At 37.4% G+C, this 18794-nt stretch overlaps 1 protein-coding gene across 2 annotated transcripts in view; it reads right to left on the bottom strand.

Annotated features, from left to right (window-relative positions):
• Positions 1-16968: 16968 nt before the first annotated feature.
• LOC127999450 (EGF-like repeat and discoidin I-like domain-containing protein 3) overlaps positions 16969-18794 on the bottom strand; it is a 174740-nt gene continuing 172914 nt past the window's right edge. For both annotated transcript variants that reach the window (XM_052592186.1, XM_052592187.1), the window contains one exon: positions 16969-18435. In XM_052592186.1, coding sequence (XP_052448146.1) covers positions 18286-18435 — 150 coding nt within the window. In that variant the 3' untranslated portion in view covers positions 16969-18285. The remainder of the gene's footprint in view (positions 18436-18794) is intronic.

Genomic DNA, 18794 nt, shown 5'->3' with positions numbered 1-18794 from the left:
CTCCACTGCGCGTCACTAAAACACACCCTTTACACGCCTCTCAGAACAACGTCATGCAACCTCATCATTTCACCAACAAAGATAAGTAATCAGAAAACTAAGAAATAAGTCACTGGTACATGCGCGATCACAAAACGAAGATGATAAAAGCGGCCGTTTGTTTGTATGCTTTGTATATTCAAATTCAAAAGCATCAATGTAGAATAAGTGATACATTGATCATATTGATTTAATTTATCAGGACTTAAAATTAATCACACATAAATACACTTATTTCTATTTTATTTATTTATTTTTAACGCTTATGAAAATAGCCTGCTTATTCAGTCCAGTCTGTTTCTGTTTATTTGTAGCCACAGTAGCCTATACTTCACATTTAGAATGAATGATAATATCTCTATTTTTATAAAAGCTCCCGAACAAAAATCATTATTATATTTTGTTATGATAGGCAACGTGAGCTAAACTCTCGTGATGAGGCTTGTGACAGATAATATAAGTTACTAAATAAATACACGATTGTGATAGAGAATAAGAAGCTGACATCTGATTTCTTCAAGCTGTCATATTTACCATGTTTACTATGGTAATGTTAATGCCTAGCGTGCATACTTTTACTTCGCTTAAAAATATTTCTGCCTTGTATGGTGATTAAAATCCACATTGGATCAAGTTATAGATTAAGTGAGTTTTGAGCTCGACTTATTAAAAAAAAAGTGTTTAATGCTGGCGTTAAAGCTGTTATCTTTCTGAAATGATCCACACTGATGAGCTCTCCAGACACGGAGAAACTCCGCCTTTGTTCATAACCCCTCCTCTAGCCCCAGCTGGACCGCTTTGGCCCAAGGTTTTCGTCGGGCCAAAAATCCTGGCCGTTAGCCCAGAGGAAGCCCCGGCGAGGGACGATCAAGCCCCGGAAGTGACAGTGGAAACGCGACTGGCCCTGGCACGCACTAGCATGCCCTGTTTAAGCTCGCCAGTGGAAACGCGGCTAATGAAGGCACAAATGTCTCCTGCTCGGATCAAGTCGATACTTAATGCAGTTACAAGAGTCAGAGAAGGCCAGTCACTCACTATCAAGCTGTTCCAGACTGCTGGGTCTCATGGCAGCTGCGTCCAATGTGAAAACTCTTGGCCTGCTATACATGAGACCCCTACAGTGGAGGCTCAACACCAAAGGGTTCTCCCTGAGGGGAAACCCTCTTTGCATGCTAAAGTTCATGTGGAGGTCCTACCTTATTATATGGAGGAGACCTTGGTCATTGTTTCAGGGCCTGGTGCTGGGAGCTCCTTGTTGCCGTCTAATGCAAGCAATCGACGCATCCCTCACCGGTTGGAGTGCGGTCATGAGTGGCCACCCTGAGGTGGTAAAGCAGATTGGAGAGTGTTTGGCCAGGCTCAGGTGGACCTGTTTGCGACTTGAGAGACATTGCACTGTCCCCTCTGGTTCACTCTCTAACTCTTCCAGCTACATTGGGGCTGGATGCCATGGTACAGAAGTGGCTGAGGCTTCGACTTTACACCTTTCTACTGATTTCTCTGCTCTGGGGACTTCTGGGGTTAGTCTCTCCATTCTGGCCGGGCCGATTGGTACAGTTCTGGAGTTCCTGCAGGCCCTTCTTTCTGCAGTGTTGACCCACTCCACACTTCTAAATACAAAATACTTCTATAATGATTTATTCAAAGCAAGAAACTGTGACATTAATTGCATGGATGACCTATTAAGAAATTTGCCAAAGCTTACTGATCATCAGAGACAATCACTTGGCAGACATTCAATTAGACAAAATATCAGAGGCTGTCAAGCAACTCCTGACATCGATGGACTTCCCTCTGAGTTTCATGAGCAATTCTGAACTCTTTTAAAAGAAGATTTACTTGATGTTTTTAGAATTTCTCATAGGAACAATTAACTGCCAACAAGTTGTAGAAGAGTGGTTTTATCTTTACCTAAAAAGGAGACCTTCGAATGTCAACCCGAGTTGGCTGGTGCTGAGCCAGAGAGAGATGTGGACTGCTCTAGTAGTATTATCACAACTATGCAGTGTTATTAACCACATAATGCATATTTTAGGTTTCAGATATTTAAATACATATAAATACTAGTAAAATAATACATTTAGAGTTTGAAAAATACACATCTCTATGGAAGCAAAAATAACAATCCATTCAAATTTAATTTGAAAATGTGTTTTATTCATATCAGATACACATAGTGTAAGTAACTATAAAGTTCACTCTATTCTTCACCCAGTTCACCCGCCACTTATTACTTGTATTTCAGGAGAGATTGATAAATTTATATGCTGTAAATCTGACTGACAGGATGTGAACAAACATGGTGGCGCCCATCCCACATTACAGATCACGATCAAGATAATTTAGAAAGGTTTTTATATGACAAAACACACCCATTTACACATATTTATGAATTGGAATATCAGATTGTTCATGACATGGTATGCAAGTTTGTGAATATTTTAAATAAAATGTTGTGTATATTTTTAAGAGTCTACTAAAAGTAAGTATAATTTTGGATTATTTATTTTATAAAAACTATGAAGAATATTGAATATTTTGAAAATGTATGGGATTACAAAAATATGTTATGCTCTGTTAAGGCTGGATAACAAATTTTTGCTAAGTGTCTTGAGTGACATCTATGTTTGTTAATTGTTTTTAATGGTGAAAAATAAAGTGTTATAAAATCTCTCTCTCTCTCTCCCTCTCTCTCTCTCTCATACTCATGATAGTAGACTCATCACAGAAATGTAATGTGCTCCTACTATCACCATAGCTTCATCCTGCCAATTATCCAAATATATTTAACATTATTTTATATCTCATTATTATTTTATTTATTTAGTGATAAGCAATATATTTTACATGTATTATGCCTTGCTTGATTATTAGCCTGTTGTTTTGTGATTCTTGGAATTTGACATTGATATGACAAACAACACTGACCATTTTGGAACATCTCTATATTATTTATCCCCGCAATTAGATTCTGGAACACTGAAGGGGGTTATACAAATGTTCCTTCAAGGCAATATAGGCAGGCAATAAAACTCAATGAGCACAGCAGAAAGTACAATTATTGGCACAACAGTAGACCAACATTTAGCTGCCTCATTACAGCTATCAACTAGAGTCCTGCTTAGATTTAATACCACTTAATGATCCCACCTTTTCTTCAGGCATCACCCTGCTTTAAACTACTCATTAAACACCACATAAAAAAGACAAACTCCACACTTCACGTCTCCATACTTCAGATCAACGCCTTGGCAGTGGACAGTATCATACATTTTTGTGGGCCTTAAGCAGAGGTAGATATGTATCAGATGGCTGTTTGCTTGAAAATTTCAGCCAGGTTTGCTCATTGGCAAGGGCCAAGAAAAAGCTCTCGCAGATGAGTATGAATACACTCACAGCTGCGAAGGACAGATGTCATGTTTGGCTGTCAGCATAAGATGAGATCAGTTCAGACATGGAGGACTGCCATGTAACGCAGTTAGAGTAGCTAACGTCATATTTTCTGGACATAAATTGGAGGGAATTGTTTTAATATGAAATCACGGGGAAAGAGTGCAAACCACTGTCTCTCACCTTTCCTTCTTCTCATCAACATCTGCCTCTTCATACATCACTCATGTCTTTTCTTTCATGCATAGCATGTCAAGCTACCATGCGACATTCCAAGCTCAGACATGTCAAGTTAGACATAAAGACATTCCCAACACCTCTGACCTACAAGGCTCAGAACTGGTGAACCAATAAGTAATGATACCACCATTGTAACATGCTGTAACATGCATGTTGTGCAGAAGAGAGCCAAATTATTAATTCATAACTCTCAATCACAGCTGATGATATATATATATATATATATATATATATATATATATATATATATATATATATATATATATATATATATATATATATATATGAAGGAAAAGAGATATTTACTGTGCATTAGATGTCAGATTATATAGCTCTAAACACAATAAAACTGTGGCAGCACATGCTCCCCATCTTTATGATGCTTTCTTTCTCTGTTGTAGATTGTGGCAAAGATCTAAATCATTTAAATTATGATAGATCCTAATTAGAGTTCTCAGTAGGAGCTCACATGGCGCTGATTGCTCTTTGAGAGAGGTTCAACTTGGCTGATTTCAACGGTTCCTATACAGAAAGGGATTTGTGTGCATGCTTTTCTTTATGTCTCAAACAAACGACAGACGAATGAATCTGGCATTGCAATGAATTGGTTGGAGAGAGAGGGATGAGCTAATCAGAAAAGTTTGCTTAATGATTCAAAGATGGAGACAGACGTTACAAAAGCACTAAAAGAGTTGAAAAGAACTTGATGAGGATACACTAAAAATAAAGTTTATCTCACAAAGTCTAACTCTCTTTTATTTCCTATATAGATCACACACTTTATCAGTCGTGCAAGAACACTTTCTAATATGAAAATCTCTTAATGTTCTAATGGCTGAATTTTCTTTTAGCTGCAAAAGTAATTTTTTGACTGTCTGAATGATTTTGATGTAATACAATACAAACAATCACAGCAAAAAATAAGTAAATAAAACAAATAAATAAAGTGTACCTCAGGAACAAAAAAACAAACAAAAAAAAAAAAAAAGAAAAAGACAAAAAAAAAAAACACACACACTTTACTGAGAATAGCTGTAAAAAAATTATCTCCTTATGTTTCATCTCTGTGAATATTCCATTATCTGCTACAATTGAAAATGTTCTCAAATTAAATGAATCACTTTTATAACCCCTCTTCCCACCACAGATTAGAGTACTTGAATCACAGGAGCTGTTTTATAAAACTTCAGAAGCCCTGGAAATGTTAGACATTAAACTTTGATGTGAGAGATTAGAGGAAGACAAATGGGAAGTGGGAGGTGGTTTCTGATGTGAGACACAGGCTCATTGCACATTTATATTCCTTTGTTGTGATCTCTGTCAAATAAAATGCCAAATATAGTGCTTATTTTGAAACCAGGTAACAGTTGTTTAGAGAATTTTTAGGCTTGTGTTTAAATAGTTTTGAATCCCCAGGAAGTGGTGGTCTGGTCCAGCTCTGCATATCACACTGTTGAATCCAAAAGGGCTTTTTATACTAAATTAATATTTCTGGGCTATCTTCTAAATGCTTATTGTGATTTTAAAATCGAACTGAGCCTAAGCAATCCCTAAGCAATCATTATCCTAACAAACATGAAGTATTCTTATTTTGCAGCCTCTTATTTTTTAAGCCTGCCACCAGGTTCTTTGAAGCAAACTCATTTGAGTATTACAAGTTCAGGTCTCCACACTCCAATTGTGTAAAATTAGCCTACAATTCATCCACTGTAAAGTACTTCCAGGCAGCCATTGGCTGCTGAAAATGGGGCCTTATAATGAGTTCTGGCTGGAAAGAGTGAGCTGGACTAGCCTCTGAGTACCTGCAGCTGGAGGGACAATTGGAAAACAGGGTCCTCCTAAGCAGGGAATATTACCATGAAAGCCTTTTAATTACACCTACTTAGAATGAGGTTTAGTGTAGAGAATTCCCTTCACGAGCAGTGCGGGTGGAATAACAGAGTGGGCATTGAGGAAGCTGAGAATGGATTGGCGGTGATATGGAAAGCGAGGGCACGAGAGCAAACAGGATGCAGAGCAGGAATCAGAGAGGAATCACAGCGACCAGGACAAACCTCTGTGCTCAGGCTTTTTCATTCTGTCACAGCAGGCCTCGAGGCCTGAGGTGATGTTGTTGTGCTGATGTATATATATATATATATATATATATATATATATATATATATATATATATATATATATATAATGAGCTTTGAAGCTAAATGATTATGCCTACATATCCAGAAGGTTTGAAAATGTAGCAGATGCACTGATGTAATTTCTCAAAATATTCTCTAATCTACTAGCTTTCATTAAAAACATGATTGTATAATACACATTTGTTGCATCTGTTTTAAATAAATAACAAATGTTAGTCAGGACTTGAACTGGAACCTTCTGACTAGAAGATGACAGTTGAACCACCCATCACAGCATTGTAATATCTCAAATTTATGCATTTTCTGGTTATAACTATATTTTGTAGACATCCATGGTCAGTTTTAATATACATTTATATTCAAAAGGATTTAAATTCAGACTGTGTCCAAGAATCTGCTGACACTGCCTGTCGAATTGCTAATAATGTCTTGATTATTCAGCTGTTTAAGATACTTTATTTCTGACATGTTATGTAGCTGGAAATTTGATTTATAAATTAGCATTTGCACTGTGAAAGTAATGAATGCACAAACAAGTAATATGAATTTGCAGCGAGACTTTGTTTGCAGAGCTTTATTGGCATAATATTAGACTTGATGTCTCTTTGACTTTGCATTTTATGCCTCATGATTTTTTCTGGAGTATCATTAAAACCATTTGATGTCCTTCGGCAGGCTGACAGTTGTAATTATTTTGTGATGCCATTGGTTCACAGTATGTAAATACCAAACCTCATCATTTATTTTACAATGTGCTGCACTCATAGATGCCACATTCAGTATCTCAAAATATAAATATATATAATGTGATTTTAATTGGTTCCAAAGAGAGCATGGAGCAGCATGCATGTCAATCGATGCATAGCATTTGATGCCGACAGGACAAAAGGCATTAATTTTTTTTTTTTTTTTTCATATAAATGTTATGTGAGGTAGTTCTAGATCTCTGCTGGTGCCTTATTTTTGTTTTATTTTCTCAGTCAGTTCACGTTAATTAATATTTTTAATTGGATCAGTTATAACTTGTCCTCCTTAACTGTATCAGTTCAACATAGATCTGTACATTTACATTACATTTACATGTAGTCATTTAGCAGACACTTTAAGCCAAAGTGATTTAAAAATGAGGACAATGGAAGCAATCAAAATCAACAAAAGAGCAATGATATACAAGTGCTATAACAAGTCTCAGTTAGCTTAACGCAGTACACATAGCAAGGGCTTTTAAATAATATAATAAATAAAAACAGAAAACAGATATAATAGAAAAAGAATCGAACAAGCTAGTGTTAGAGGACTTTTTTTTTTTGCTTTTGTGAATTGTATAATAAATGAAAAGAAAACAGATTGAATACTAAAATATTAGAAAGCTAGTTAGATTTTTTTTTTTTACATTTTTTTTTTTAAAGAATAGAATTAGAATAGTGAGTTCTAAAGTTATAGGGTCAAATAATAATGGAAGAGATGTGTTTTAAGCCGATTCTTGTAGATTGCTAAGGGCCCAGTTACTCGGAGTTGGGGAGGTCATTCCACCAGGAGGGAACATTTAATTTAAAAGTCCGTAAAAGTGACTTGTGCTTTTCTGGGATGGCACAATCAAGTGACATTCACTTGCAGAACGCAAGCATCTAGAAGGCACATAAGTCTGAGGTAATTCATTTAGGTAAAGGGGTGCAGAGCCAGTGGTGGTTTTGTAGGCAAACATTGAACATGCCCTGAAATTTATGCGAGCAGCTATTGGTATCCAGTGCAAATTGATAAACAGAGACGTGACGTGCATTATTTTCAGCTCATTAAAAATTAATCTTGCTGGCGCATTCTAGATTAATTGTAAAGGTTTGATAGAACTGGCTGGAAGACCTGCCAAGAGAGCATTGCAATAGTTCAGCCTGGACAGAACCAGATCTTGAACAAGGAGTTGTGCAGCATGCAAGGAAGGGGATGATCTTCTTGATGTTGATTAAAGTAAATCTGCAGGAGTGGACAGTTTATCAAACGTGGTCTGAGAAAGCTGATCGTCAATCATAACTCCAAGGTTTCTGGCTGTTTATGGTGTAGGTGACCCTTACTGACTATCACATATTATATTTATAGTGCCTTGAATCCAAATAAATGGACAGTCAACGAGGGAGCTTCTCAAAAACATTGCACAAACTTAGACACTGAAGAATGAAATTATGTGTCTTTTGTGAAAATGTGAAATCTGCTCTAATACTGCATGTCACAGTATTTTCCCCCCTTTTTTATTGCAATTATAACCCTTTTAAATTAACCTCTAAATTCAAGGACAGTAATTAAATGTGAAGCTAGAAGTGAGCTTTGAAATGAACCTGCACTGCCAGCTCAGTGATTTAAAGGGTGATAATATTTCATTTATGAGGCAAAAGCTCAAGTTATTTTATTATACAGAAAACACAAATATATAAATGACCCCACATTTTTTTTTCATTATATAAATGTTAGCAGAGGTGTTCCGAAGATGTTTTCACAATGGTGTGATTTGATTTTAGGTTGAAGGATGTTGAGGATGAGAATATTTGAGAGTAAATAAATGACAAAAACTGCATGCCATTTCATCCTATTGCATCGCACTTAACTACAGGTTGCTCCATAGGGGATTGTTTGTGCAATGTATTTTAAGTTGCTTTAGATAAAAGGCACATGCTAAATGTCAGCCAAAATCAAAATGCTCATTAATAGATGTTTTAATAATGTATCTTCTAGGACATCAAGGTTATTTTCATATGAAAGATTTCTCACTGCAGTAATTTCTCATTTGAAATAGGTCAAATCTTTTCATTAAGTGCATTCATCTAATCCTTGTGGCAAAACGATCTAAGAGTATATTGGTCAAGGAAAACCTCATTCAGTCTGAAAAAAAAAAAAAAAAGAGTTCACATTAGACCTACTTTCAATTTGAAAAAATACTGAAAAATGGCATTCAAATCTGCATTCTGTGTACAAAGTCAGCTTCATTCTGTCAGTGACTCCCGGAAGACAAGACAATTATATAATTGTCTTTCAATGTGCTTTGCTTGTTTTTCTGTTCATGAAGGCTTTAGCTCTCACAGTAATAATAAAAAATCTACAATATGAAAAGAGGCACACCACAAACAGTAGCACATCTCAGATTCAATTATTATGCAGTTTCAAGTTTCACAAAAACTGTAGGAACACCTCACAATGAACTCATCTGTAAACATCAGGCAGGCTGTCACCGGAGATGGATGTGGAGGGAATTATCAGTGAGGTCCAGAGATATCTTAGTGTGCAACACACAAGGTACAAGCACATCACTCAAAATGATATATCTCATCTCAGTGATAGCTCTGAATATGTGAATAAGAAACCTCCAGGGGTTCTTTTGCATATGCCCTGAGATCTGTCTGCTGTTCACACAGACAGCATTTGTCTTGTATTAATAGTGCTGGTAAATGTAATATATATATATATATATATATATATATATATATATATATATATATATATATATATATATATATATATATATATATATATTACATTTACCTTTAGTAATTCATAAGATGTTTTATCCAAAAAACTTACAAATGAGGACAATGAGAATGACAATGAGAGAGGCGATTTCTGATTTCTTATTAATGTAGGGCAGGTTTGTAAAGAAGGATAGAAAAAATCTGGCAGAAATGTTTAAACTTCTAACATAACTTACAGCATCTTTAAAGATGATGAAAGAAGAAGAAAGATTAAACAACTTTTTCTTTTATTTTATTATTTCTCTTTTCAGCCATCTCCATGGAGACAAACTGTTTTTTTATTTTCTTTTAATTTAAGAAAGACTTTTCATGTTAAAATCATCATGTAAGCTTTGGCCTTTTTAAAAGATCATTGGAATGCAGAGGGAGAGATATGAAAAGAGAGAGAGAGCTTCTCAACAAATGTCATTGTGCTGATAAATGCCATTATTTACCCGACCTGAGACAGTGGGGTCAATTACTGAATTTGCCATATTGATCCTCTTGACATTCTCAGAAACTGTCCTTGAAGCTTCAATAATAAACTACTCCAGAGATAAGTTTATGGGGTCAGGGTTGCATTTATGATTCAACAAAGCTGTTTTCTGTTTATCATTTAGTTCCTCTTCCGCTTTGGGGAACGCGGCCAGCGTGCGCGACTCTGAATATTGTGTGAAATCAGACCAATGGAAGAGCGTGACGTCACCGGCGGAGTGACGTAAGCGACCAGGAAGCTATAAAAGCATGTGCCACGCAGCTGGCGTCAGCTTCGCGTCTTTCAGTAAGTGCTGTGTGTGAATGTCAAACTGTTTGTCTTGTGAGTCTTATTTACTGTTGTCTGTCCAGTTAAGAGCTCCTAGACATGCCAAAGAGCAAGGCGAAAGTTAAGCACAAAATGTGTAGACGTGGCTCTGGTCCCCCTGCGCATGCAGGGCATCCGCATTCTCAACTATATCGACGATTGGTTGATCTTACCTCAGTCAGAGCAGGTTGCAGTTCGGCATCGAGATGTCATCCTCGCACACATGGGGGAGCTGGGTTTGAGACTGAACACCAAGAAGAGTGTGCTTTCTCCGGTTTAGAGAACCACCTATCTAGGCGTAGTATGGGATTCGACCGCGATGCAGGCACGATTGTCCCCTGCTCGTATCGAGTCGATCCGCATCTCAGTCGAGAGAGTCAAAGAAGGCCAGTCACTCACTGTCAAACAATTTCAGAGATTGTTGGGTCTGATGGCAGCTGCGTCCAACGTGATACCTCTTGGCCTCCTGAACATGAGACCACTACAGTGGTGGCTCAAGACCAAGGGATTTTCCCCGAGGGGCAATCTACTTCGCACTATCAAGGTCACGCGGCGCTGCCTCCGTGCCTTAGACATGTGGAAGAAACCTTGGTTCTTGAAACAGGGCCCATTGTTGGGAGCTCCTTGTCGCCGTGTAACACTAGCGACGGACGCATCCCTCACCGGCTGGGGAGCAGTCATGAGTGGCCACCCTGCCCGTGGTCTATGGAGCGATCGCCATCTAACATGGCATATCAATTGTCTAGAAATGCTAGCAGTTTATCGTGCACTGAAGCACTTCCTCTCTGACCTAAGGAGTCACCATGTGTTGGTGTGCACCGACAACACATCGGTGGTCTCTTATATCAACCACCAGGGAGGTTTGCGTTCGCGCCCTTTGTACAAGCTGGCGCACCAGATCCTGGTGTGGTCCCAGAGCAAACTCCTCTCATTAAGAGCAGTATATATTCCTGGGAAACAAAATATGGGAGCAGACATACTGTCGAGGCAGGGGCGGAGGCTCTGGGAATGGAGACTTCACCCAGAAGTAGTGAAGCAGATATGGAGAGTATTTGGCAGGGCTCAAGTAGACCTATTTGCATCTCAAGAAACGTCACTATGACCCCTTTGGTTCTCTCTAGTTCATCCAGCTCCTCTGGGACTGGACGCCATGGTACAGACTTGGCCGAGGCTTCGTCTGTACTCATTTCCCCCTATCACTCTGCTCCCGGGAGTTCTGGCGAGAGTACGCCGGGACGGGGTCCGTCTGTTGTTAGTAGCCCCGTTCTGTCCGGGCCGAGTATGGTTCTCAGATCTAGTCTCGCTCCTCGACGGCTCTCTGTGGGAGATACTGCTCAGGACAGACCTACTCTCGCAGGCGCAGGGTATGATAATTCACCCTCGCCCGGAGTTGTGGAATCTGTGGGTGTGGCCCCTGAGGGGTCACAACTGTTAGCAGCCGGTCTCTCAACCGATGTTGTTGAGACCCTTCTCCAATCCAGAGCTCCCTCAACGAGGAAACTGTACACCTCATGGTGCAGAGACCGCCAGTTAGACCCAGCAAACTGTCCGGTTGGTACAGTTCTGGAGTTTCTACAGGCTAGGCTCTCTGCAGGGTTGACCCACTCCACGTTGAAGGTCTACATGATGGCCAGTCTCTTGGGAAGACACCCCCTAGTTACACATTTCCTCCGCGGTGCGCTAATTTTACACTAAAATACTGTTAAAATAGCAGTTTTTGGAAGTGAAAAGAAAAAGTAATTGTATAATTTCCAGTGAAAAACCATTAAATTCTCTACATGACACTTAATTTTGTTTGTTGTTGTTGTTGTTGTAATAACGGTTGAAATAATCAAATGTTTTTAAATGAATGTTTATTGCATTATCTCAGTATTTTGTGTTTGACCATGGTGTTAAGTATTTTTCTGAATGACGCCGACACTCATATATTAGTATTTCCCTTATCAGCTTGTGAAAAATCTATTGGTGATGAACTTTGATTCATCATGTGACTTTCTTATGACCACCTGATTTTGGTGGTTATCAGTGTATTACAATGGTTCAAAACAGATATTAGTACTTCAACTGTTTGTTTTATTAATACTAATAAAAATATGTTTTATTATTGTGAATACCAGTTAAGTCTGTAAAACCAAAAATGTTGCCATATTTTTTTTATGGTAAAGTTTTGGCAACCACAGTTGCCGGTACCATAAATGTAGGGTTTAATTAGTACCTGGGACATTCCAGAAGAAAGACCTCGACCAATGCCAAAACAGCATTAGGAGATTTTCCCTAATGCTTTCCTGTGGAATAATAAAAAGTTTTTTTGGAGCAGCAGATGCAGTTTGTCCACTGGTTTTGTACAAAATGCCTGCCACAAGCATTTAGTCAAATGTATTTTATTTTCAGTGTGGGTAGATGAACAGATGGCATTGTAATCAACATGGATACATGCAGAATTGCTCTCTGAAAGTCACTGCATAACTGTATACCTTTATGACAAACAATTGGATTGGAATAGTCTTTGTGCTGAGACTTTATGACATGGTGATGGGAGCACAAGCCTGAACATTCTTGGTGGTCTTTTTGGGATTGGTCTCACAAACCTTTTGAAAACCTCTAATAAAATCTGGCAAAAGTGAGCCTACCTTGGCAAAACTAAAATCTGTGGGAATAATTTATAAATATGAGAATAAAATGTAATAGCATCTTAATGACTTGACAAGGGTTACAGTATGAGTCCAATGCATTACAGCAATGCTTGGAAAAAGCTTTTGCAAACATTTATAAAATGCACCACTTATTGATCAAAAGCTGTAAATATGGATATAATTATTGATTTCTCAGTCTGTAATTATGGTAATTGCATCATCAGACTCTTTAGACCCAGTTTAGTGCATTGTGCACACTGATATTCTCATGCTCTGTAATTGCTGTTCACAGATATTATTTTGTTATGAAACCATGGTTGTGAATAAGTATATATATATATATATATTGTGACGAGTCAGCTGCCTCCTCCCTGATTATCACCGGCACCCCGTCCTAAATCGCCGCCCTTCACCAGGCTCCCGACTGGAGTGGGTGTGTGAGAGGAGGGGCGCTGGACGAGTCAGGGCTGGCGGCGTGTGATGGGGCACACCTGAAGGAAGTGGAGCCTCATTACCGCCGCTGTTTAAAAGCCCAACGCGCCTCTCCTCAGGAGACCGGTCTCTTCCCCGTGCATGCACGCTGGTGTCCTCGTGGGTCCAGGAAGGGAGCGTTGAGGGACTCCCGCGCCACCAAGACGTGAGCTGCCGGACCCGCGATCCGGAGGAGAACCGCACCCGTTTACACGGCCGACGGGCCAGGATGCCGGGCCGTCCATCCCCTACCAGCGCCGCGGCCAATGAGAGAGACGCGGCCGCTAGGAGAAGCCGCCGCCCCTCGCGCCCCGGACCTAGGAGGGGATCGCGTGCGGCCGCCGGACTCCGCCCCTTGCCTGGACCCTTCCTCGGTGAACACTGCCCGACCCACACAAACCCCGCAGCACAACGAGGACACCAGATTCCCTGTTATTTTGGACACTTTCCCCCTTTGGCCACTTTTATTCCCTTTGTTTTATGATTTCTGTTAATAAAAGCCTCTCCGAGGCCTGACGCCACGCCCACTGTGTCGGTCTTGTGCTCCTCCCGTGACAATATATATATATATATATATATATATATATATATATATATATATATATATATATATATATATAATACTTTTTGTTCATGAAGAAAACAAAAATAACTAGACCTCATGAAACAATAGTCCCATAAGATCAGGGTTGAGTTGTCCTGTTTCAGCTGATAAAACACAATAATATATGTTTCCCTATCAGATTTTCACGTTTTGCATCACCAGACAACACTCATGCCAGTAGTGTATTTGTAGATGTGGCAGCCAACAACTAAAAGAAAAAATATCTCATGCATTTAAGATTCACTGCGGGTCATGTCATTTAAACATGGCAATATACACTGAGGGGTGACCGTACCCTACATTATTAAGACTATTTTTATAGAAAACTATTATGAGTTCAGTCTTGATTTCATGTGAGTACAATGCACCAGTTAGATTACGTTGCACAAAACAGTTTATTTCTCAATGTGTAAAACTTTTTAAATGAGCACCAAACTATTGAATGCTCGTTTGAGATTTCCAAGACCTATGACTTATTGACTGAAGACTTTAATCTTCTGCCAGTATGTGATCTGCATGTGTAGCACACAGCTGTGTATCAATCTAGGATAAGACTGATTGTCTTTACTGAATGATGCCACAGGCAGAGGCAATCAGCTGTTACAACTGAATGCAATTCTAATTTACAAATGGAAAATCAAAATGGAGCAGGATAACCTTTATTATGGAAGAGATCCCAGCATGGTTGCTAATCACACACCCTCCATTTCTCTTAGCTTTTTGCTTGTGACACCATACCCACCTCCTGCCTTCTGCTGGTAAAGGAACGGTTTCCTAGCAATAGATTCATGCTAACATTAAAAGCCATTGTGCTCAGAAATGGGCTGATTGAGAATGCTGATTTTAGATTGCATGGGTTTCAAACCAAGACAGCTGTATAAAGTCATTGTCATTAAGTCATTAGAGGCATTGTCACAAAGATCCTAAAACAATTGTGTGCTTTCTGTTTATCCACATAATCTATTGCGCTATTGCAATACAGCATATATTATGGAGGCCCAGTTGTGCACAACACAATGAAATCTCCACAACACATCAAAATCGCCACAACACATCGGAAACAAGCCTCAACACAACAAAATAGCCACAGCACAACAGAAATTAGCACAACACAACGGAAATAAAAAGCCACAAAGAAAATAACACAATACAATGGAAATGGTCTTATGCACATAAACACTACTTTTTAAAGCATGAGCTCCTCTTACAGTGCTTCTTCTTTTAAAGAGCTGTTACAGTTGAATGAACAGAGGGATGGTCTAATGATCTAGCATAATCCAAATGTTGATATCCAATATATTTTCACAAACCCTTACATTTTCTATTGGATATTTATATATACAAGCTATTTACAATGTAGAAAATATTCCAAAAGTGGAAATAATGTGCATAACAAGTGTTTAATAATGAAGTATATTTGGGGTTAGGGGTATAAGTGTATGGAGGACTTAATTGTTCCAATAATGGCATCCATTTGATATTTTTAAGAAATATAGGCCTAATAATTTACAATCCACATTAACAAACATCTGCCACTGTGTAGCCTATAAATAATATCTAATGACTATTTACACTTATGGACTCTTGCACATATTATTACTGTTGAATTCATTTAATAATGCTGTTACTCACAGCTACGTAAACAATGCTTTAAAGCTCAAATTTGGGCTTCGTAATATAGTAAAGGGTCTAAAAACATTACTGATTTTAAAGAGCTTTTACTGCACCAGGATTTTTAGATGACATTCTCATTCACATAACCATATAAATGACTTAAGCCAATGGTTTAAAATAATAATAATAATATATATATATATATATATATATATATATATATATATATATATATATATATATATATATATATATATATATATATATATATATATATAATTGGTACTACGTAAAATGCCCAAAATGTAAATTTTATTAGACCATTACCTCTGGTATAGAGTCCTTAGTTTTAATGCATCCTCTAGAGTGGCCAAGAAAAGGAGCGGTAGCATTTCCATTGTGTTGCGGCAATTTCATTGTGTTGGGGAGATTTTGTTGTGTTGTGGCTTGTTTCTGTTGTGTTGTGCTAATTTAGTTGTTTTGTATATCTCACAATTTTTAGTTTATTTCTCACAGTTTTGAATTGCTAGACAAGAAGTCAGAATTGTGAAATAAAAAGTCACAAGTATCCTGTGGCAAAAAACATCTGTATAGTTCTTCTCAATTTCATGATTTATAATCTGTTGTGGCACAGAGGTTATAAATTCATTGCTGGACATCATTTTTTTTCCTCACATGAAGTGCCATATGAATGATATCATGCATCATATAATCTGAAATCACATTGATAGGCTGTATCTCGTGCGATCCTGATCAGAGAATAGCTTGGGAGAAGGAGGAAAGCAATCAATGCAAGTAAAAAACACAAGCCACATACCAAATAATGTACTGGAACAAACATCAACTGGAGAGTCAAAACAAAAATAGTAGTGAAGGAATAACAAGAAAAAAATGATTATTTTTTTTTTAACAGATGTGTTTTTATTTGTCAAACAAAAGAGCTGTCTATGTTAGCAATGGCTGTCCTCCTTTGTACACTTTACTTTAACCAATAGTGGATGTTTTACCATATAGCACTTGCTTGACACGGTATGAATAAAAAATAAATATTTTGTAAAACATTTAAATTTTTTTTTGGAACAGCTGACAGCATAAATGCAAAACCAAAAGAGTATGTGGCCCACTCATGACTTTCACTATACATGTTTTCAAACAATCACTATTCAAAGCACATTTAATGGAAATGCTGGACTATTGTGCCTGTAGACCTTATATTTCGATTTTTTTTTCTTCTTAATACACCGTCACCTTCAAAAGGTCTGCACAAAACTGTTAAATGTGCACACAATTTATTTGAACAGTGTTAGAGAAAAATCTCATGGACACCGGGAAATTTTAGACAAGAATTATTGATATTACTTTATGTAGATAATCATAGTAAACATAAAAACATGATGCCAACATTTATCTGTTAGTTAAAAATGATGATTCTGCTGTAAGATATACGCTGAATTCTTCTTCTTTTTTTTTCTTTTTTTTTTGACGTTCAATATTGTACAAATAGTGTTAACCCCCCACCCCCACCCCCCGCCCACCACCAACACATGGATTGTTGTATATATATTACATGTATGTCTTGAGCGCTGAAAATTTCCAGATGCAAAATGATGCAGTCACATAAAATGATTTCACAACCCACTGGTGCTGACCTTTGAAATAAGTTGATTTCCATGATTACCTAGCAGCTGTATAAACATCTGTATCTAATCTTTCCATACATGAAAACTGTTATTTATTGATGATTTTATTATATGCCAAAAAAAAAAAAAAAGAAGGAACCCCACTTAGTGCAGTCAATACAACACATTTTTTTGTATGTTAATATTCCTTCACATTTTCTAACAAGCACTCCAAAGTTTTAATCATAACATTGCAAGTACTAAAAAAAGGTGACATCTATCCTGAGGTTTTTACAATCAAGAAAATTAAATAAAAAGACAGTAGTACAGGTAGTTAACAGGTAAACAGACTGAAAAAACTGAGACGTCTGTAAATTAAACAGTAAATGTAAATTAAATTGCATACATTAAAATACCTCTAAATTATGAATTTCCCAAGGACATTATTTTCTTAAAACAAATATCCTGTTGTTGTTACAGACTGCCTACATAACCTTTAGGTAAATGTACCTTTACCTTCAAATTAGTTAAGATTAGTCTGTAATAGGTGCTTCCAGTACTGTAGTGTTGCTTTCATTATGGGATGTCATTATGTTATGGGGCATGTAACAGTGTCTTTAGAGAAGTATGAGAAAACTGATCATAAAAATGTGAAATGATTGAAAAAAAAAAAAAAAGATTTACGAAATGGTTTAATTTGAACTTATACATCTTGTTGTCTTATACTTCTATTCACTTTTGAATCATGCAGTTAGTTTGCATTTTACATATAATACAATACCATCATATTTATTGTCTACACAACATCAGTGTCAGTGGAGATATAACTTCAGACAGGCCTGCTGTTAAAATGAAAGTAGAAAGATATTTTATACAGTATGTTAATGTTAGTCTTTTTTTGTCATGTGTTTGATTATGGCCCAATAAGCATTGCATGTCAAATTGTTGTTGTTTTTTTCTTTCTGATTTAAAGTGACACTGTACAGTGGCTATTGTTCAGCTGCATAAACCACAGTGAATTTTTAACCTCCATTTAGCTCTTTAAAAAAAGAGTAACAGACCATAAAAAGGACAAACAAGCAGGACATAATAGATGACTGAACCCAACCTCTGTAGGGTAAAATAAAATAAAATAAAACAAATCATAATATTACAAAAATTGAAAATTCAGATGAAAACAATTTAAATTGTAAATTTTAAAGCACAGTTTATATCGAATGTGGGCCAGAGAAAAGGGGTCTTCACTCTTCCTCCGTGCATCCCAGTAATTCTGCACGCAAAGTGATTCTTCCATACCACGACCATGGAAGAATTCGGATGAATCTGGTGTAGATGGGAGGATCTAACACATTCTTTCTGTGGGTGTCATTATCAAAATTTCCTTGAAAGACCTGTTGGAAAGAAAAATAAAAATTCCTTAATTATATACTGATTAATTTTCTTATTCTACAATGACAGGTTAGATTTTCGTGATTTTTTAAATAAAATGTCAAAAGGATTAATAATGCAGATTTATTTTCACACCCTTCTTTGATCATATTTACCAAGGGTACCAACAATTCTGACCATATGTGTATGTTAAGTGCGAAGAGTTCAGAGATAGGGGGAATTCAGCAAGAGAACCTGTGTGTCTAATCGCTGGTGTCGCAAGCATTACATAAATGTGTGACATATTCCCTCACTTTCTCTCTTCCACACTGAATCAGCATTCCCTTTTTGCACCATGGAACCAATCTTGTGCTTTGCAGCT

The sequence above is a fragment of the Carassius gibelio genome, chromosome A5 (assembly GCF_023724105.1).
Source record: "Carassius gibelio isolate Cgi1373 ecotype wild population from Czech Republic chromosome A5, carGib1.2-hapl.c, whole genome shotgun sequence".
Taxonomy (NCBI): Eukaryota; Metazoa; Chordata; class Actinopteri; order Cypriniformes; family Cyprinidae; genus Carassius; species Carassius gibelio.
This window is presented reverse-complemented; position numbering and strand designations above follow the sequence as displayed.